This window comes from Pinus tabuliformis, chromosome Q (genome assembly GCF_031772625.1).
Source record: "Pinus tabuliformis cultivar Carrire ecotype Pingquan chromosome Q, CPIR1, whole genome shotgun sequence".
In the NCBI taxonomy this organism is placed as follows: Eukaryota; Viridiplantae; Streptophyta; class Pinopsida; order Pinales; family Pinaceae; genus Pinus; species Pinus tabuliformis.
The window spans coordinates 436,775,129-436,796,525 of record NC_142296.1 but is presented as its reverse complement, the minus strand read 5'-3'; the positions used below and the strand labels follow the sequence as shown (position 1 = coordinate 436,796,525).

At 36.6% G+C, this 21,397-nt stretch overlaps 3 protein-coding genes across 6 annotated transcripts in view; 2 read left to right on the top strand and 1 right to left on the bottom strand.

Moving 5' to 3' along the window:
- Positions 1–1,129: 1,129 nt before the first annotated feature.
- LOC149220086 (short-chain dehydrogenase/reductase 2-like) overlaps positions 1,130–21,397 on the top strand; it is a 39,054-nt gene continuing 18,786 nt past the window's right edge. For 2 of the 3 annotated variants that reach the window (XM_089384641.1, XM_089384638.1), the window contains exons 1-2: positions 1,130–1,285; positions 1,371–1,667. In XM_089384641.1, the coding sequence (XP_089240767.1) occupies positions 1,554–1,667 (114 nt within the window). In that variant the 5' untranslated portion in view covers positions 1,130–1,285; positions 1,371–1,553. Of the gene's footprint in view, positions 1,668–21,397 lie in introns of all 3 variants that reach the window. The other variant, XM_089384639.1, reaches the window with a different exon arrangement.
- On the bottom strand, positions 6,536–7,949 carry LOC149220088 (uncharacterized). The gene is made up of 2 exons (XM_089384637.1): positions 7,071–7,949; positions 6,536–6,973 (listed from the first exon to the last, which is right to left on the bottom strand). The coding sequence occupies exons 1-2, from the start codon at positions 7,848–7,850 to the stop codon at positions 6,575–6,577; spliced, it is 1,179 nt and encodes a 392-aa protein (XP_089240763.1). The 5' UTR covers positions 7,851–7,949; the 3' UTR covers positions 6,536–6,574.
- On the top strand, positions 13,257–14,496 carry LOC149220087 (short-chain dehydrogenase/reductase 1-like). Of its 2 annotated transcripts, none has more exons than XM_089384644.1 (2): positions 13,257–13,543; positions 13,714–14,496. In XM_089384644.1, the coding sequence occupies exons 1-2, from the start codon at positions 13,316–13,318 to the stop codon at positions 14,071–14,073; spliced, it is 588 nt and encodes a 195-aa protein (XP_089240770.1). In that variant the 5' UTR covers positions 13,257–13,315; the 3' UTR covers positions 14,074–14,496. The 2 variants fall into 2 exon arrangements, with proteins under 2 accessions (XP_089240770.1, XP_089240769.1); XM_089384643.1 differs by having other exon boundaries at positions 13,690–14,480.

Sequence of the window (21,397 nt, the reverse complement as noted above, 5' to 3'; positions counted from 1 at the left end):
ATCGTCAAAATTATGGTAATTTTGAAAGGCTTCTCTTAATGCTTTTAAAGTATATAAATAAAATTTAAAACCGTCCAAGTAATTTTTTACTTTTTCAAAGTTCTGATAAACCAATTTTAATTTTAATAGGCATTAACCACAACCACCATCATCATTACCAATTATTTAAAATTTTCAATATACAAATAAATATTTATTGTATTTTTCACCCAAATAATATTTATCAATTTTCAAACATGATATCATATTTCAAAATAATTAATTTAAAACATGGCAACTTCAAATACTTTTTAAGTGTTACGCATTTTTTTGGAAAGTTTTTCCGGTTTATTTTCAGACCTAATTTGTCTAAAATTTGGTAGGGGTTCATTGAAATCACAAGTTTGACAGGGGAACTCTTCACAATAGAAGTGACACAAAGGTTTTTGAGGGTGCTGAATCTATATATCCAATCAAAAAACAATTTAAACAACACAATTCAAGATTTAGCCACACTTTTTTCACTAGATTCTGATAAAAAGTCCATGAAAACTCCAAAAAATCACACTTAAAACTACTTTTTCTGATATTTCAATTTAAATAATTAAACTAATAAAAATTGATTAATTAATTTAATAAATAATATATAAATATTTTTATAAAAAATATTAAATATCCATATATAAAAATGGTTGAATCTGAAATGTTCCAGATCTAACCATCCAATGACATTTATAAATCTCCTCACACCAAAGGTCATTTATAATTCAAAAAAGGAAAAAGAAAAGCAGGGATGAACGGAAATCTCTTCCTATATTCAAAACACACAGCTAAAACTTATGAACCAGGACAAACGGAAAGTCTGCAGTCTAGAAGGTCAACTTACTCCGCCGCCATCTTGAGTCACCACAAATATAATAGTCTGCAGTCTAGAAGGTCAACTTACTCCGCCGCCATCTTGAATCACCACAAATATAATAGTCTGCGGTCTAGAAGGTCAACTTACTCCGCCGCCATCTTGATTCACCACAAATATAGTGTTTCTCTTTTACTTTTCCTCTTTCCCTGAGATTGACTTTTAGCAGAATAACTCAATGACACACCTCCCCATAGAGCTCATGTACCATCCGATGATATTTTGGAACTCCTTCAATCAAAAGTTATGAGAGCTATACGCACTATTAATTCCAATGCCAACCATCATTTTTCCAAAGGGCATAGTAGCTATCTTTCATTTTATACTGCTCGAGTCTCCTAATTTCTTTCTATCTCTAAGCATTTAGAAGATCTTCGCGGAACAAAAATGGTGAGTTCATGCTCTCGACAGAGAGTTAGTTGGTAGCTTATCATGTCGATTAGATATATAACAAACTGTTAATTTGTGATGATAGGATAAATCCTCGTGTGACGCAACAGATGAATGATGGACGAAAGAGACAGTGGGTGTGGTAACAGGGGCCAACAGAGGAATAGGGTTGGAGATCGCTCGTTTACTTGCAGACAAAGGTATCACTGTTGTTCTCACTGCTCGTTGCAGGCAGCAGCAAGACTTGTCTCCACAATCTCGTGCTCTCATGGAAGAAGGAAGAAAAAATGTGGTGTTTCATACACTCGATATACAGAGGGATGACAGTGTTACCGATTTTGCCCAATGGTTGAAGAATGAATTCGGTGGCCTTGATATTCTGGTATTCTTTCTTTTCTCCGTTTTGACTATAATTGATCTACTTCGTCCCCCATATACCAATGAAATGTATGCTCTTTCACAATGGCAGGGGCATTTTGGAATGGATAAACTAAGTAATTATGTTGCAGAGTTTAGTGGAGTTTACTGTCATTTCTCTGTTGTATAATTGCTATGACTCTGCTGTCTGTAATATGCTGTTTGCAATTTGACCAATTGAGTAGGTTGATGTGGTTTTGATCTTCTACTTTCTGATTTTAGTATGTGGATCTCTATTTCCTATTTTTCTGGTTCACTCTAAATCATTTACGGTTTGGTTTAGCCAGAGTCATTTACTGAATACTTAGCCGATTGAAATTCTATATTGTATATATGATTGAAATTCTATATTGTAGATATATATGTTTTTTTCTTTCTTTATTTCTTTTCTTTTCCCTACAGGAAATTGGTCTCTTTTTTTCTTCTTTTCTTTTAGCTCACAATTATACTCCCGGAATGCTTAGACTTGAAGCCATTACAACAATGCTCATATCAGGCCAGCCCACAATTATACTCACAAAATGGTTAGATCAGTGTTTTAAAACTGGGCTGGTCTGAATCGGATTCACCCTGGTAGACCGAGTCAAACCCCTGCCCGGGTCGGCTAGGTTGAAAAACCAGTTCGGCTGCTGGTCCATCACCGAACCGGTCGAGTTGGAGACCGATTCGGCTGGTTCAGTCGAGCCCTTCTTAAACCGGCCGAGCTAGTCTGCCGGAAAAAAGGCGGCAACTCAGACTTCAAACTCAATTCTTTTTTGTTGTTGTTGTTGTTGTTTTTTTTTTTTCTTAATGCCTCTACCCCTCTCCCAAGCCTATAAAAGTGACCCAACCCCTTCACATTTACTCACAACTATCTCATTGCATTTGTGTGAACATTTGTGGGGAGTTTGTGAAGAGTTGGAGTTGGTTTCTGGAGCAATAGTGAGGATCAGCGATGGGTTTTCCGTTTGACTCTGATTCAGAGTCTGAGCCAGATAATCTTGCATTGTTTAGTAGTATGACTAGTGATATTTTGTTGTAGAGGCCATTTAGAGCCTCCTTGGTTATCTGTTTTTGTTTTGATCTATATATTACATGTATTGGACAGTGCACTAGGTGTCATTTTGATATAATAGATATTTTCATGAGCATACTTTGATCATATGTTGTCTTCTTTCTATATTCTAATGCTTTGAGTTTGGAAACATGAATGAAAATCTTTAAAAATATGTTTTTTTCATTAAAAAAAAATAAAATATTTATTGTATTTTTTACAACGACCGAGTCATTGAAATCAACTAGGCTGAGTCGATACCGAGTTGGAGTCAGAGTCGACCCTCGGCGGTTCTGAATCTGAATCGGAGGTTTAAAACTATAGGTTAAAGTTGAAGCCATTAAAACAATGCTCGTATCAGGCCAGACCACAATTATACTCATAGAATAGATAGACTTGAAGTCATTATCACAATTATACTAACAAAATGCTTAGACTTAAAGCCATTACAATAATATTATTCAAGATGTCAAAATTCAACATGTTATTAGCTGAATTTGAACCTGGGTGGTAGGATAACAGTAACTCAACTTAGCCTTTTCATTCTTTCTGTATTGTACTATTGAGTAATTTGTGTCCATCCTTTTGATGCCGACTTCAAGAACCAGGAACCCAATGCTTTTAGGCTAGTCTTTGCTTTTAGACAGCTTTTGATCTAGCAGCAAATGATATGAAAACTAGATATTTCATATGGAGGGTTTATTATACAGTAGCGTTTCAAGGTGTTTTTTTTTAAATAAGAAGCATCTTTCGTAACTGGAGGACTTGATTTGAGGAGAACCCCCTAATATACTCGGTTAAAATGCAGGATAGAGGATAACCATGAGCATAATCGCTGCTCTGTGAGGGTAACCATGAGACATAATCTCTGCTCTATGAGAGTAAAACATGGGGAATGTGAAGGTCAGGAGAAATTACTATGTTAGATTCGGAAAAATGATAAAACAACAATTATGAGATGATAAAAGCATTCTCGTTGAGAGCTAAGCCAAGATTTCCAGCTTCCTATGCCAAATGAATTTAGCAATTTGTTTTTCATTTGATTGAAAGATTATGTTTTCACCTTCCATAACCTACCTGTGAAGGTGATTGTTGTTTGCAAATTTAATCATTGTATGTTATAATATAAAATTCCTACGGCAATTCAACTACTTGGGTTGACTTTGCTAAACGTGGCTTAACTTGCAATTTTACTAACTCTTAACACTTTTTGGTTGAAGTTCTAATGTTTTCCTTTGTAATCCTTGTTTTCAGTTTTTGAAGTTAGCTCTGGAAGTTAAATGATTTTGTTTTTAGAAGAACAATATATACATTAGTGTTTAAATCAATTTTGATATACTGCCATTTTGAAAACAGTTTTCCTTTACATTTAGTTATCTCCTATGTTTTCGCTGTTGATTTCACTATCATATAAAATAAGTTCTAACACTTAAAATTTCAAATTATGTTTTTAGACTCTTCAACTCCATACTTCTGCTAAAAGTCAATCTCAGGGAATTAACTTGTTTCTCTCTTTCTGTATTTGTACTTTCTGTATTGTACTATTGAGTAATTTGTGTCCATCCTTTTGATCCGGACTTCCAGAATCAGGAACCTAATGCTTTTAGGCTACTTTTGCTTTTAGACAGCTTTTGATCCAGCAGCTATCAAATGAGATGTCACGCTAGATTTTTCATATGGAGGGTTTGTTATATAGTAGCATTTCAGGGTGATTTTTTAAAATCAGAAGCATCTTCGTACGTGGAGGACATGATCTGAGGAGAACCCTCTTATATATTTAGTTAAAATGCATGATACAAGATAACCATGAGACATAGTCGTTAATCTGTGACGGTAACCACCATGGAGGATGTGTGAGACACAGTCGTTTATCTGTGACGGTAACCACCATGGGGAATGTCAATGTCAGAAGAAATTACTACCAGCACTCTCATTGAGAACTAAGCCAAGATTTCCAGCTTCCTATGCCAGATGAATTTAGCAATGTGCTTTTCATTTAATTGCAAGATTATGTTTTCACCTTCAATAACCTGTGAATGACATCGTTGGTTGCAAATTTAATCATTGTATACTGTTACAAAATTCCTGCCTGCCCTTGCTTAACATGACTTAAATTTTAAGTAATTTTATTACTTTTGAAGGTTTTTTTTGGTAAGTTTTATTTATTGTTGTGGATGAAGATATTGGGAGTAAAGTGTGCTAGTGATCATAGGTTTGTTCAATGTTTTGGGTTAACCTTTTATCTATTTTCAAAAACTTGAAGTTTAACGGATGGCAATACATAGTTCTCCAAAAATCTTCATCAACAACAATTTATTGACTCATACTAAAATAAATATTTTCCTTTCTAGTCTTTGTATCCGCTTGGGAAACTAAATGATTTTGTTTTTAGAAAAACAATATATGTATTAATGTTTAAATACATATTGATATACTGTCATTTAGAAAACAGTTTTCCTTTTATGTATTAATGTTTAAATAAATATTGATATACTGTCATTTAGAAAACAGCTTTCCTTTTTATTAGTCCCTGCCATTTGGCATTCAGCAGGGACTATTGTAATCGATCGGCAGGGACTTAGCATTAGTTTCAAGTTCTATTACTGTGCTATACTGTGCTTATTACAAAGTTTTCTCAAACGCTCTCAAACGCGCTGTGCCGGATAACCAAACTTTACCAAACTTTTATTTCGAACTTAACTTTTGCCATCTTATTTGGCCTCTTCCCGAGGCGGAAGAGGCCCGACCATAGCTTAAATTGGTTTTAAGCCTGCTGCATTCTGGCTAACCGTTAACGGGTTTGAACTAATGCCAGCATTAAATCTGAGGCATTTTATGTTCTTATTGCATTTGAGCTATCTGAGGAGGCTGAACCGGTTGATATCGTTGTTGCAATGTGTCACTCTGCATGCAGAACAGATGCTGTCTTTCTTGCCTCTTTGCTGTGATACATTCCCCGCCCACTTTCCCTTGCTGCATGAATTCCTCGAGCTGCTTCCCTGTGGGAGGATAGGAGCGGAGAAAGACTAATAGCTGGAGCTGGAAGCTGGACCGTGGGAGGATAGGAGCGGAGAAAGACTAATAGCTGGAGGAACGCCTGAACAACTCTCAAATGCTGAGACTGTGGCGGGATTTCTGTGCAGAGGGCGCAGAACAACTCTCAAATGCTGAGACTGTGGCGAGATTTCTGTGCAGAGGGCGCAGATCATTCAGGTAAATCAATTTAAATCCTGCATGTCTATGAATACTTAATTTACATGCATCTACACTGTACAGAGCATTCGATGCTACTTACATATATTTCTGGAAAATATTTATGCAAAATTCAAATGAAACGGATCGTATGATAAGCTTTATCGAGCGTTTGAAGACAATAAGCTATGAATACTTCTTTTACATAGATTTACAGAGCATTCAATGCTTCTTCTACATATTTACTTCTGAACGAATTTCGAATAATTTCATTTCCATAGAAATTTCTACAAAACTACTACAAAACTACTGAAATTATTTAAAGTTCAAAAAATTTCATTCACAGTTACCTCCTTGCAGGTCTTGGTCGCAGCTTTTATGGAGATTTGCCTGTACGCGTATATCATGATAAGTATGTTATAGGCATTATCTGTTTCCTTCGGAATTTTCCATTTCCCTTTAATACGTTCAGGATTGGTAACAAGTCCAATCTCCACTCAGGCACCGCTGAATAATCAGCCCTGAAGTCCAAAATCCAGAACAAGTTGGTTGTGACTGGATTAAAACCCATCATACATACCAATTAGTTGTTGTGATTATAACAAGCTACAGGAATATAAAAGAAAAAGGATTATCAACCAAAAAAGCTAGCAATGCATGATATCAAAACACAGTGACACACTAAAAATAGCCCAAAAATGAAAGCAAGGAGTTTCCATAAAGGTGGGTAATTGTGTACATACCTCAATGGAATCGACTGTAAGTAAGAGGACAATAGTTTTCTCGCAAAATCTCTGTTTCTCCTCTGCATCCCTGCACAGATGCCGACGATAGGCATAGTTTGTGAATAGAGATCTGAGCTCCTTCAGCTTGGCCTTTGCTATAGCAAGGTCTCGTAGGCTGCGAAGGTTTTGGGAACGACGAACCAGATATTCCCGAAAGCAGGTCTGAATGATCACAGCAGCATCCTGGGGAGACAACTCCTTCTGCTTCCCCTTACAACTGAGTTGACCAGTTGCTGCAGCTCTCCTTTTGGCCAACACACCCTGCCATGTTACACACAAATAGTTGTCAGCAAAAGAAGACCAAGAACAAGTAATGTGTTTGACAACATTTTCAACATAAGTTTCATCTTTGTCTTGCCTGGATTTTCTTACACGCCTCATCATCATCTGAGTGGCTGCTGCTGCTACTGCTGCTCCCACCGCCTTCTTCAAGTGGAATGACTCGGATCTTAGCATCTGAAGACTTGTTATCATTGATAACAGTATATTTTTCAACTCGAATGGTTTTGAACTCCCCCTGTCGCGCTCCAGGAATTGTTATTGTGATGGGATCGGTGACTTTATTCTTAGATTCTTCCCATTTGTATGAAATCTTTCCCTTCACACCATTATCCCCCTTCCATTCTTGCTTTAAGGACTTCTTCACAGTACATGCACATGGCAGTGGCTTTGCTTTTTCAGGTTTAGTTTCCTTCTTGGCCTTCAAATCCTTGAGCTTTTCCACACTCATCTCCATCGCTGTCATTCGATCAGCCAGGTCCTTCACGAATTCATCCCTGCAGAACTGAGCTTTCTCTACTATTCTTTGAACAGCGAATGAATCCCCACGTCCTCCTGTGGTCTGTCGAAACCTGCGAATGGTTTTGTGAGAAGGAGTTGTCTCCATCTCCATTGCTATACGATCTGTGCAGGCAAAGGTGAAGGGCTCCTTCTCTATGGCCTTCTTCACATTCGAATTGAAATCGCAGAGCCATTTCTTTCTGATGGCAAAGAAATCATCCTCCAATGGAAAAGGATTCCACTCTAGGTCTAGGTCTGCAACCATCGATTTTTCAAATATGCGTTTGTGGGTTTCTTCAATCCAGGAAGAGGATGGACTTGAGTAGTAGTATTCCACCCAGCTACAGTGCCCCGGCATATTTGTTTGGGTTGGGTAGGAAGAATGTCACTAAAACACAGAGCAAAGAACTCGGGAGCCGAACAAACTGTTCGAAGAAAAATCTAATCTTGAAGACGAAGGTTTTTTCCGGACATTTTCCTATTCTTCATCTCAAGAAATTTTGGGGAACTTGCCTTTACTTCGCAGAGGAAAGGCCATTGAAATACTGTTGCTGGTGTTCTCAGCTGGGACGCTTGCTTTGCCATTGCTGGTGCCTTTGCTAGCCTAGACATTTGTACTGACCACCAGAATATTCCAATCCACCTTCACACAACGGGCACTTTCCAACGGCTCCAAAAAGCATGCATGCCATCGGCACTGGCATTACATTAAAGAGAATCTGTAAGTATATGTCCTTGTAAACAGCGTTAACGCCCTGTGATGTATTTCAGGCCCTGACAAAATTCCCCTCAAACCAAATCAATAACCGGAATTTCTTTTCTTCTCTTTTCCGCCCTTTCCGCACATTGACGAGCTCCACCCTTTTGACGAGCGTATTGACGAGAATGACTGTACAGGAAAGCCAGCCTAAAAGCCAGCCTTAATGGCCATTACACAACCTCTCCTTGAAGTATATAAGTCTACCATCTCGCAAGCAATGAATGTCGGTGCTGAATCCATTATTGTTACCCGGTTGGGGCGGAGGAGATGCTTGCTTGCTCGTGAGGGTGCCATAGACGACTTCTTAACTTCTTGACATCAAGAACCTTTTGTCATTCACAGGAACAGCAGACTGCCAAAAAATAGCGAAATACTAAAATGAGAACTTTACAGAGTATCTACAGTAGTCACCACGGAAAACAAGGTTTTCTTCAAGAAATAAGGACTTGCTGTATGAAATCGTGTAAAAACTAAGAAATCCATGGGCAAATCAGCCTCTCAGGGTAAAAAATGTTTACAGTGAGTCTTGCAAATATTATCAGGGCAGCGTACCAGTAATGGCGGTCACTGTAATTCCTGAGCGATTCCCTCTGAACTGAGCTATTCCAACGCAATAACACTTAATTACGGTTACTCTGGCCCAGTGGGAAATGCATGCACTGCTGCTGACACGTGAAATCCATGCAAAAGGCAATATGTGTGTTGGAGCGACTGCTATTCTGCCCCGTTGGATTGGCCCGCGGTGCCGTTGTGAACCGACGATCTCCATCTGCATTCTTTCGGGAAGCTCCAACTCTTGGATTGATGGTGATGGGACATGTGCCACTCAATAATAAACCACCCTCTCATTTGAGTCGAAAATGGATGATAGCTCTAGGCATCCTTGCAAATTCTCTTCACGTGCATTTTCGCTTTGAAAGCACGCACGCAGATTAATAAACCTGTTTATCTCGACCACGAAGATGTTGGGCTTACATTGTAAAACAATTTTAATATATATGAAATCGCTTCAATACTTCTTACATTGATTTCACACCGAGACAGTCTAGCTAAAGATTCATGATGTTATGCTCTATGTCTGCATCACTGCAGGTATGTCTATTGCACGGTTACATTAGTTTCTATTTTTCAAAAAATACAAGAGTTTGAGATGTGTGTTGAAACAAAGAAATGGAAGGAGAAAACATTGTGGACAGATTTACTAAAAACACAATTAATATATTTTTTTACATAAAATTAAAATATAAACCATATAAATAGTACTCATAAAACTAATAAATACTAAACAACCTATCTAATGTAAACTTTATTCCAAATTTGAAACCATTCTTTTCCTGTTGTGCGAAGCATTATTCCAAATTTGAAACCCTTTTCATGTTGTAGGAGTTATGCATCAGTCTCTGATATTGGGATCAAAGTTGAAACTTGGAAATGGGACGCTTGTATTCTTATCAAGTAATCCGATAAAAAGGCAGATCTGAATTTGTTAATGGAGAGTGAAATTTACTTTATCTTTCCGGGGTCATTTGCTTGTAGCTATAAATTTTCGTAACTTTGATGACCAATTCTGATTTTTCTGCCTTCTACAGCTGCGCTTTATTATGCGACCACGCCTTCGAGTAGGGGTCAGAGTCGATCTGGTTGCTCCATATGACCCTACCCCTAGGCAGGGACTAGTTGCCTTGCAACTCATCTTGTTTAGTTATCTTCTCTATTTTGGTTTTTGATTTCCTTATCATATAAAATGTAAAGTTATGTTTTTAGAGTCTTCAAATCTATAATTCTGCACTTTTACAATTATTTTCAGCCCCTTTATATCCGGCCTTCAAAGTATCACTAGTTTTGCGAAGTCTTAGAGATAATGACCTAAGAAATATTGTTATTAAACATTTTATCCCTAATTGACTATAATACTTATTGATAAGAAGCAATGCAGTGTGACAGAACATGAAGAGTGGAAACCAGGAAACTATATTAGGCCGACAACGAGTTGTTTGGGCAGCTTATTTGTTAACCACATGCTCTGTTCGAATAATAAAAACTACTACTCAGAATAATTGAAGCCTTAGTGACAATAATTGGAAATCTTCCTGGCATCTTGATGTTTTTTTGAGTTAATATGAATTTATTTATTTAATTTGCTCTTTTAAGTTAATAATTTTTTAATTTTTAAATAATAATACAATACAATGGAATATGGTAAACAAAGATTCAAAATAGCATTCTTTTAACTATTTTGTTTCGAATTTAAGAAGAATTTTAACTCAACAATGCTCAATAAATTTAGAAAATATTTCATTGCTCGAAATTTTGGCAATGAGGATGAATGGGAGGGGTTTGGTTTTTTTTAATGGGCGTGTAGGTAGTGAAAATTTGGCAATGATGATGTATCGGGGGGTTTGGTCTTTTTAATGAGTTTTAAAGTATTGAAAATATAATGGGTATTATCAAAGATATTTAAAAGTAAGATAACCTTACTATATTTGTATTATAAGGAAAATTTTTGGAATTTTGTATTACTATTTAATTTCAGTACAAGTTAAGCCAATATAACCCGATTTTATTATTAAGTCCAAATAATTTGTACTCAGTTTTAGTTTTTAAAGATGTTTAATAAATTTGAGGTTATGATGGATTTATGTCATATTCCTTTTTCCAATGAAAATTATATCAAATTTTATTTTTCTAGATGTTTAGTAAATTTGAAATTAGCATGAATTTATGTTATATTTTTTTTCTAATGAATATTGTATTAAATTTTATTTTTGTTAATCTCTTTAAATGTTAGATTATATATTTTTTGTGATTTATATTGTAAATAATAATATTTTTCGGATTAATTACATTAGGATTTGGAACCAATTAATGTGGTTCATCCTTAGGATAAAGTTGGTTCCAAAGGTAAACTAAATCCTACTTATGTGATTAATCCGAAAGACATTATTAATCTCTTTAGATGTTTAATAAATTTGAAAATAGACCAAATCCTAATAATGTGATTAATCCAAAAAACATTTTATTAATCTCTTTAAGTATTTAATAAATTTAAAATTAAAATGACACTCTTTAAATATTTAATAAATTTGAAATTAAAATAGATTTATGCCATATTCCTTCTTCCAATCCTTTATTAGTTGTTTCTTCCGCATCAAATATCCTTCATTAGCAGTTTCTTCGGCATCAAATTTTCTCCCTTCTTGTTTCACCATTTAGATGAGTATATTTACTCTATTATTAGAATGAAAGGTCTTTCTCATTTGTTGCTTTAGGTCTTGAATTCACTTATGTATTTCCTTCAATTTCCTTATTCTTTGAAGCTTTAAATATTCCATTTTGATGTTGAGAGGGGGATGTATAGTCCAATTAAGGACAAAATCAAGTGAACAGGGATAGGTAGAGACTTGAGAGAGTAAAGCAGGGATAAACTAGATTTGGGAGACTTGGATTAGAAACCCTAAAGAGATAGGGTCCATAAGAATTGCAAGGGATGTTGACCAAGGATGTGTCAACTAGTAGAGTTGGCCAAAAATGGGAATAAAGTGAAACACTCAACCAAGGATCTTAATAAAAGCAAACCAAACACAATGCAAGGAAAATATACTAAAATAAGACATATATACTTTGAATTGGAAAAATGAAATTGCCAACTGTAATGGATATTCACCATGATTATAATCCAAATGCTCCATGTACCTACAAGAGGAATCATAACTAAAAGAGGTCGAGTTTAAGAGCATGTGGAGAAGGAGCAAGGGTCTTGTCAACTAACTCTCCACTTGGCTTTTATGAGGCATCTTCTTATGGAAGATCCAATGAGACATGACAATATCTTAATTAAAGAACAAGGGAGATCTAAGGTACAGGTTGATCATATTTTTTAGGGTTAATGGGGTGAACTCTTGCATTTTCCTTATTTGTTACATATTTATCTACTGTTTGGTTTTGGCCTCCTGGAATTTGGAAGCAATACAAAATTTCCAATTTATCTTATTGCATTCTAATTCAAGTAACTATGGATGCTAGTTAAAGATATAGAGGAGTTTTACTTTGGAGAATGAGGTTGATAATTATCAATGAATCCCCGCGTGGTCAATCTCAAACCTTAATGAAATTGGTTGACATTAGACATTGAAGCAAACCCATTAACTTCAATTACATTATTTGAGGCTATATCGAGGCTCAATATAGATTTGTATACAATTATCCCCTAAAATTATAGAAAACTCCTTCGACACTTGCTACCTCATTTAATAATATAAAATATTAACTATAATAAATAATACCATTAATAATATTAAATATATTCTTACATACAGACTGGCATTATCTTTTATGCAATTCAAATGTAGTACAGCACTGAGCAAATGCTGTAGCCTGTAGTGCATACTATATGTTGGATGCCAATTTTTGGGTGCAGCTGAATCCAAATTCTGTAAGATGTCATTCGGGGGTTTTCAAGTAAATCTGATATATAAATGTACTGAGAATCGAACTACATGCAATACTGGATCACCGCCTAACTGAGACTCCTATTATTAAGTATATATTTTGAACGACATGCTAATAGTTAGAGCCTTATATCTATGAAAAATAAACACAACTCTGAAGACACATAAGTTTCTTAAAGTTGATCCTCGGTCACTGTCCTCTTTTCGACCAGATCTTTTAGAGCCATCCAAATCCTTTCAGATTTAGTCTCTAGCTCTTATTCCTGTGAACTGTTTATAAAAAAAAAAAAAAAAAAAAATCATTCAAGGCATCTCTATATTCAAACTTCCATAGCAGGATATAGCTCAGGGGAGAGAGATCATGAATTTTTTCTTTCTTTCTGCCCATTATTTAGAGATTAATGGGTCACCATTCAATTCTCTAGTTGGTGTCAATGGAATTAACAGAGATCTCTTTGCTAAATTACAGATCAACAATGCGGCAGTAGGGGCGCGAACTTCCACTGGGATCTGCTGGAGAAGAGCCAGATGGATTTTAGAAAGATAATTGTATTGCAACCTTATTGGAGTTTGATTTTCTTCTGAACCCTATTAAAATCTGTAATTACTCTCTAAATGTTACCAGAACAACTAAGAATTAATTTCCCCAACCATACAATTGGTTCACAGGTAGATGGCTTGTGGGCAGAGGGGATTACAGAGGACGGCCAGACTGCCAAAGAATGCCTGGGTACAAATTACTTTGGTACAAAGAGAATAAGCAAAGCTCTGATTCCACTTCTGAAGCCTTCTACTGCTGGACCACGTATAGTCAATGTGTCTTCTGTCTTGGGCCTACTTAGGGTATAACTAATTAATTAATGGTTTTTTTTTTTTTTTTTTTTAAGTAAAAAGTCATTTGTTCAATTAGTGATTTTGATGATTGCTGTGGAGTAAAGTAATATGTAAATTTTTAACAAATTAATGATTTGTTTTGTTTTCCTTAACAGTTTTTGAGAGGTGAAACATTGCAGAAGCAACTTTCAGACATTGAAAACATTAGTGAAGAGTTTATAGATTGCATTGTGAAGCAGTACATGGAGGATATTGAGAGAGGTGCAGACCTGAGGGACAGCGTGTGGCCGGTTAGGTTTCCAACATATTCTCTATCCAAAGTGATATTGAATGCATACACTCGTCTTCTGGCTCGGGAGCTGAAAGGAAAGTCATGTGTTAACAGCGTGCACCCTGGTTACGTCAGGACTTCCATGACATTCAATACCGGCGATATTTCACCTGTTCAAGGAGCAGAAAATGTGGTGAGAGTGGCCTTGCTCCCACCCGGTGGACCTACTGGCCAAAACTTTCTGGAAACACAAATTGCTCACTTCTAAATTCTTTTATGCTCTGCTAGATTGAGTGTAAGAGAATTTATCAGAAAAGTTTTCCTATGCTAGATTGAACCGAAGCTCATATTTGTCCTGAAATAATGAGATCTTGGTCTTTATGCGTATTCCAAAATTATAAACATATTAAAATAATTGTTTGAATAGATTTACAGATAGCATATTATATTGAAAGAAAATAACTCTGTTAAATGTCACTCTGTATTTATTATTATAAAGTCATGCATGACATGCTTGGGACAAGTAGATTGGGTACTTTTGTTATAATTTTTCTCGATGAGATGTTTCAGAATATGAAATTTGGAGGGCATAAAAGAGGAAATATTTAGGTATTTAGGGTAGATATTTCTGCACCAGATTTGTAAAATTGGATATTTATTGTGTAAATTTATGTTTGAGTAGAAACCAAAATAAATAAATTTTGGGAGAAATAGACTTGATGAAGGAATAAGTAAAAGGTAGACCTAGTGAAGGCAGTAAAAGCTAGCAAACCTGGTTAAGGAAGTAGTAAATAGATTTAGTGAAAGAAGAAGCAACTAATAGACATTGTAAAGAAGCAAGAAAATTCAGTGAAGTAGGTTGGTTCCTACAAATATTTGCAGTAGTGGAGATTGGTCTCTGCTACAAATGGTGTAGTTGTGGTGATTGGTGTCTCTTGTAAATTGGTACTTACAAAATCTTTCATATAAAAAAGTTTTGAGTTTTCTCTCATAAAAATTTCCAAATATATCTTATATTATTTGTTCAATTTATAAAATTTATATATTTTATTATATTTTAATATTTAAATAATTAAAAAAAAATCGTTCTACCGATTCACCCCTCAATATAACTGTGAATCCAACGAGAAGACCAGAAGAAAGTGGCAAAAACCGTGTTAGAAGAAATCAAACAATAACTATTATGCCTAATGTGACAAAGAATGGACATTGAATTTTGATTATAACAAGGCCTGCAAGCAGCGCTAGTCCCTGCTGGGTCAAAACTAAACTTTATATGGTTTGAAATTAAACTTGATATGGTCTGAAATCTGAAATTCAAGGGAAAGAGATACTCACAGATTCAAACAAAGGTCCAAAGGTCTATGAACCTTGCATTGTGCTCGTCGAAAGAGGGAGATAATATGCTAATTAATGTGAATAGAGACTTCGTAGACAGTGCATGGTGTTAGAAAGTGCGACAAAGCTTTTAATGCACTGCTACCCGGATCAACACTGCTACAGGTCATATTAAAATTCCGGGTAAAGAATAAGACATTATATTAGAATTGATTTCTATAAAAATTTAAATGAAAAATTGTTGTGGATGTATTGCATCCGGCCTTTTACCATAAATAACTTTAAATCCAACTTCCAGAAATTCAATATCTTTTTTTGACGAGCAGAATTTTTTCTTTATATCCAACTTCTAGAAGTCCAATATCTTTTTTGAGGAGCAGAGATTTTGACGAGGCCCAATATCTTTTTTGACGAGGAGAGATTTTGCTTTGGCCACCTCCTTTAGTTCCATTCCCGTATCATGTTTTTAATTATAAAATGTTTACGAAGGCATTAAACACTATAAAGATCTATATCGCTTGTGAGAACAAAGAGAAATCTAGGAATAAACATGAAAAATAGAAAGTGTTGTGTTCATGTTTATAGTGGTTGATATATACTCTCAAATGAGGCTCATTCAGTGTGTTTGGAGATGTTCAGTGTGTTTAGAGATGCTCAATGACTTCTGGACCTGTAACTTATCTTTTATAATCTGCCTAGGCATTTAGGGATGGCCTGCGCAACCTAAGAAGTCAGAGGGTGACTTTGCGATGGGCCACCTATTCTGGCTTGACTAACGATTCTCACACAATGACGAGGCACTTACCTGGCAGATTGGAAGGTCGCAAGGTCGAGGAGGTAGAGAGAGAATCGATCGGCTTGCGCCAGAACTTTTAACATTGCTATAAACTTGGAGGTAGAGAGAGAATCGATCGGCTTGCGCCAGAACTTTTAACATTGCTATAAACTTTATATGCCTGTTAGAAAAGTATCCTTTTACCCAATGCTATCTAGTATCAACCCAAAAAATTTATTTATCACGGTTGAAAACTTATTCATAGATCATATTCACATGTTGTAAATGAACTTTTTATACCTGGGAAGTGGGCCTAAAAAGTGTAGCTCTAGTATTTGCATTTATCCGAGTTCTTGTTTGTTTCTTGTGCATCTACTTGTTATTCAGTTAAGTCCCCGTCCATCCATGTCAGTGACGGTTGGTGATAACTCATCCTTGCCAGTGATGGTTGGTGATGCTGCGATAATTCATCCTTGCCACTGAATATTGGTAATGCTGCGATAACTCCTCCCCGAGGGTCATTATTGATCCCAAAGGAAAGAAGGAAAATGCTCAGGCTTATGCTTGCTTTCCTACTTTCTTTGTCGATAGTAAAATTATATATCTAATTATAGAGATGATTTAGCATTTTGGTAGTTTTCGAATGATGCATAACCTGAATTTGTAACTACACCTACTTGATCGTTAGAAGAAAGTCAGAAAGTAAGTAGTAGATGAAGTCTATCAACAATTTGCAGTTCACTTGAACCCCAAAGGACGAAACCCACGGGCTTGTGGTTTCATCAATGTGTGCTACAACCTTTATCGAGCACCATATGAGGTATATCAAGCCACTGTTCCGAAAAGATTGGTTTCAGCAATGTGCACTACAACCTTTATCAAGCACCATAAAAGGCATTTCAAGTTGTTGTTTCAGAAAATATTGGTTTTATCATGTTAGTTTGACAACGAATTAGTAATTTTGGGTAAAATGTAACTAGACATTTTTTACAGTTTTATACCGAAATATTAGTTATGTAACGATGATATAAAAGAAACAAATGCCCATGAAATGTAGTGTGGGGAGATTCATTGTTTAATAACAAATTCCAATTCAGTTTCTTATTCAGTTTCGTGTCTTAGTCATTCTGTTGTGGTTTCTTTGTTGTTTCTTCTCTTATTTTTCTCCCATTCTACCAACAAGTGGTATCAGAGCTCCGAGGGCGGTGAGCCCGGGCATGAGAGAAAGTGGCTGTGCGTTGAATCGAGCGTGAGACCAAGACGTGCGTGAGGCATTGCATTGTTGCGTGTTTAAAAAAAGGTGGTTGTGCACCTGCGTGAGGCATTGCATTGCTGCGTGTTAAAAAAGAAAGGTCGTTGTGCGCACAGAGCCTGTGTAGTGGAGTTGTTGTGTGTTGAAGTTCAGCAAGGAACGCAAAGCACTGTCCAGCGAGGAACGTAGAGCCAGATTGTTGCGTCATTGTGTGAAGACGTTGCAGTTCAGCAAGGAACGCAGAGCCAGATTGCTGCGTGACTGTGTGAAGACGTTGCAGTTCAGCAAGGAACACAGAGCCAGATTGCTGCGTGACTGTGTGAAGACGTTGCAGTTCAGCAAGGAACGCAGAACCAGATTGCTGCGTATTTAAAAAAAAAGGGCGAGCGGATGAGAACCTGCAGTCGAGTTGAATAATTGCCTGTGTGAAAACCTGCTTGATGAGAACCTGCAGTGCAAGTTGAGATTGCCAGATTGCTGCCTAGAGTGAGAACCTGCAGTGCGAGTTGCATGATTGATTTGCATGAGGCGTTTTTCTTTGCTGCGTTAAGGAGCCGAAGTTGCTGTTAAAATCCGGGTATTTTTTTTTAAAGAAATTTTGTTTCAGAAAGTTTTTGAATAAAGGGGTGAATGTGAGAATTTGAAGAGAAGAAGACAGGTTTTTTTTTCTTTAAGGAAAGGAGAAAAAAAAAGTTTTTTTTAAAAAGGGTTTTTCTTTGAATCGAAAAAAAACAAAGGTTTTTTCCCTGGAAAAATTATTCAGCAATTTTTTTAAAAAATGAAGTAGGGAAAGTTAAAACTTGGAAATCCTTTGTTAGCATTGGAAAATTTTTTTTTGGAAGAAGAAAATTGAATTTTTTTTTTTTTAAAACCCTAGACTGAAGATTGAAAGTCTTAGAAAATGGCCAAGATGTCGAATGCAAAATTCGAAGTGGAGAAATTCACCGGAAAGAGCAATTTTGCTCTTTGGAAACTAAAGGTTAAGGATCTGCTTGTGCAACAAGGGTTGCACAAGGCATTGGATGGGGCAACTAAGAAACCTGCAACCATGACTACTTCAGACTGGGAGGACTTGGATGCCCGAGCTCTCAGTACCATCCGGTTATGCCTAGCGGATGAAGTTCTCTTCAACATTGTTGAAGAGACTACGGCGTCAGGATTGTGGGAAAAACTTGAAAACCTCTATATGACAAAATCATTAACCAACAGAATTTATTTGAAACAACAGTTATATAGTCTTCGAATGAAAGAAGGTTCAAGCGTTGCAGAACATTTGAATGTTTCTAATACACTAATTTGTCAATTAACAGATATGGAAGTCAAAATACAGGAAGAAGATAAAGCCATAACCTTGCTATGTTCTTTGCCTGAATCATGGGATCACTTCGTAACTTCAATCAGCTTCAGCTCTGCTGATTCTTTGGTGTTTGAATCAGTCGTGGGAGCTCTTCTGTCTGAAGAAGTACGAAGGAAATCCAGCACTGAAACAGCTGCATCAGAAGCCATGGTCGCTAGAGGACGCTCAAAGGAAAGAGGAGAAAAACCAAGGGGGTCTTCCAGGTCGAAATCGAAGGGCAAGAAGTGCAAGGCAAAATATTGGAACTGCGGTAAAGTTGGACACTTGAAGAAGGACTGTTGGAAACGGAAGGAATCCGAAAACCCGAAGAACGAAGCGAATCAGGTCGATTCAGGTATGATAGACGAAGTTTTATCTGCTGAAGAATTATGTATGGTAGATGAAACTTCACCTGAATGTAATGTCTCTCAGGGTTTTGATAGCTGGCTGTTAGACTCTGGTGCTTCGCATCACATGTGCCCACACAGAAATTGGTTTACTTAGTATAAAAATGTAAATGGTAGTTCTGTGTTTATGGGTAACAATGTCTCATGTCAGACTGTTGGGATGGGAGATATCAGGATTAAGATGTATGATAACACAGTTAGGACATTAAATAGTGTTAGACATGTACCTGATTTGAAGAAAAATTTAATCTCTTTGGGAGTGTTGGATTCAGATGGTTATAAGTTTACAGGTCAGGTTGGCGTCTTGAAAGTCTTTAAAGGAGCCCTTGTGGTTATGAAGGCAGAAAAGGTTGGAAATCTTTACAGGTTAAAAGGAAGTACTCAGGTCAGTGAAGCAGCGGTTGCGTCAGAAAAGGAAGAAGCAGGTACTCGTCTGTGGCATCAGCGATTGGGTCATATGAGCGAGAAAGGTCTTCATATACTGATGAAACGTAAATCTCTTCTCAGTCTGAAATCCTTGAATTTAGATTTATGTAAACATTATGTGTATGGAAAACAGTGTAAACAGAGATTTAAAGTTGGAAATCATAATAGTAAAGATGTTTTAGACTACATTCATTCTGATCTGTGGGGGCCTTCCCCTGTTGTGTCATATGGAGGTGCATTGTATTTTTTAACATTCATTGATGATTACTCCCGTAGAGTTTGGGTCTATATGCTAAAAAGGAAAGCTGATGTATTAAATGTCTTTAAACAATTTAAAGTAATGGTAGAGAAAAGAACAGACAAATCTATTAAATGTCTAGGAACTGACAATGGTGGTGAGTTCACTTATGTTGAATTTGAACAATACTGTAAGGATGAGGGCATTGTTAGACACAAAACTGTTGTTTATACTCCTCAGCAAAATGGTGTTGCTGAGCGTATGAATCGGACTCTTATGGAAAGAGCCAGAAGCATGATCAGCAATGCTAACTTGCAAAAGCAGTTGTGGGCAGAAGTGGTATCTACTGCTTGTTATTTAGTTAACAGATCACCTTCAGTAGCAATTGATTGTAAAATTCTTGAAGAAGTTTGGACAGGTCAGTCTTGTGACTATTCACATTTGAGGATATTTGGCTGTGATGCTTATTCTCTTATTCCAAAAAATCAGCGTTCAAAATTAGATCTAAAGTCAAAATGTTATGTCTTTGTTGGGTATGGCTATGCAGTGAAAGGATATAGGTTGTGGGACCCTACATTGCGGAAGATAGTCATTAGTAGAGATGTAACATTTGATGAATCCTCTTTGTTAAAATCAAATGTTGAAAGAATTGAACAGGAACAGGTATCGCCGAGTCAACGAGTTTAGTTGGAGGCTAGACCTTTCGGTGACAGTCGAAGGGAAGGAGAGACTTCTGGAGAAAAAGGTGTTGAAGACACAAAGGAAGCCGTTGAAGCTTCTGAACCAGTGCAAGTTTCTGAACCAGTTCAGCGACCAGTCGCTCTGAGAAGGTCTACAAGGGAAAGGAAAAATCCCAAAAGGTATGAAGATTCTGCTTCATCTTTTGCTTTGATTACTGAAGATGGGGAACCTTCTTGTTATCAGGAAGCAGTAGATGATACAAATAGCGAGAAATGGAAAATGGCTATGGAAGAAGAAATGGACTCCTTAGCCAAGAACAATACCTGGGATCTTGTAGAGCTTCCTGAAGGGAGAAGTGGTGTTGGATGTAAATGGGTCTTCAAGCTGAAACGGAAAGTTGATGGTAGTATTGAAAGGTATAAGGCGCGACCGGTAGCAAAATGGTATTCTCAGGTTGAAGGTATAGACTTTGGAAAACTCCGAAAAGGTATGAAGATTCTGCTTCATCTTTTGCTTTGATTACTGAAGATGGGGAACCTTCTTATTATCAGGAAGCAGTAGATGATACAGATAGCGAGAAATGGAAAATGGCTATGGAAGAAGAAATGGACTCCTTAGCCAAGAACAATACTTGGGATCTTGTAGAGCTTCCTGAAGGGAGAAGTGTTGTTGGATGTAAATGGGTCTTCAAGCTGAAACGGAAAGTTGATGGTACTATTGAAAGGTATAAGGCGCGACTGGTAGCAAAAGGGTATTCTCAGGTTGAAGGTATAGACTTTCATGAGATTTTTTCTCCAGTTGTAAAACTTGTTTCTATATGTACTGTGTTGGCACTAACTGCGTTGCTTAATCTTGAGTTAGAACAGTTAGATGTTAAAACAACTTTTCTACATGGTGATTTGAACGAAGAGATATATATGGAACAACCAGAAGGTTTTGTACGAGGTCGCAGCAGAAGATTAGTTTGCAAGCTCAGGAAATCATTTTATGGTCTAAGGCAGTCTCCCAGACAATGGTACAAGAAGTTTGATTCCTTCATGGTGAGCCAGAACTTTATAAGAAGTGAGTATGATCATTGTGTGTACTTCAAAAGTTTCAATGGCATATTCATTATCTTAGCTTTATATGTTGATGATATG

Bases quoted from the DNA above. Each gene is read 5' to 3' on its own strand.
- LOC149220087 (XM_089384643.1), top strand. From the start codon at position 13,316: ATGTTACCAGAACAACTAAGAATTAATTTCCCCAACCATACAATTGGT. The intron at 13,544-13,689 runs GTATAACTAATT...TTTCCTTAACAG, and splicing joins CTGTCTTGGGCCTACTTAGG to TTTTTGAGAGGTGAAACATT.
- LOC149220088 (XM_089384637.1), bottom strand. From the start codon at position 7,850: ATGCCGGGGCACTGTAGCTGGGTGGAATACTACTACTCAAGTCCATCC. The intron at 6,974-7,070 runs GCAAGACAAAGA...GTAACATGGCAG, and splicing joins AGGCGTGTAAGAAAATCCAG to GGTGTGTTGGCCAAAAGGAG.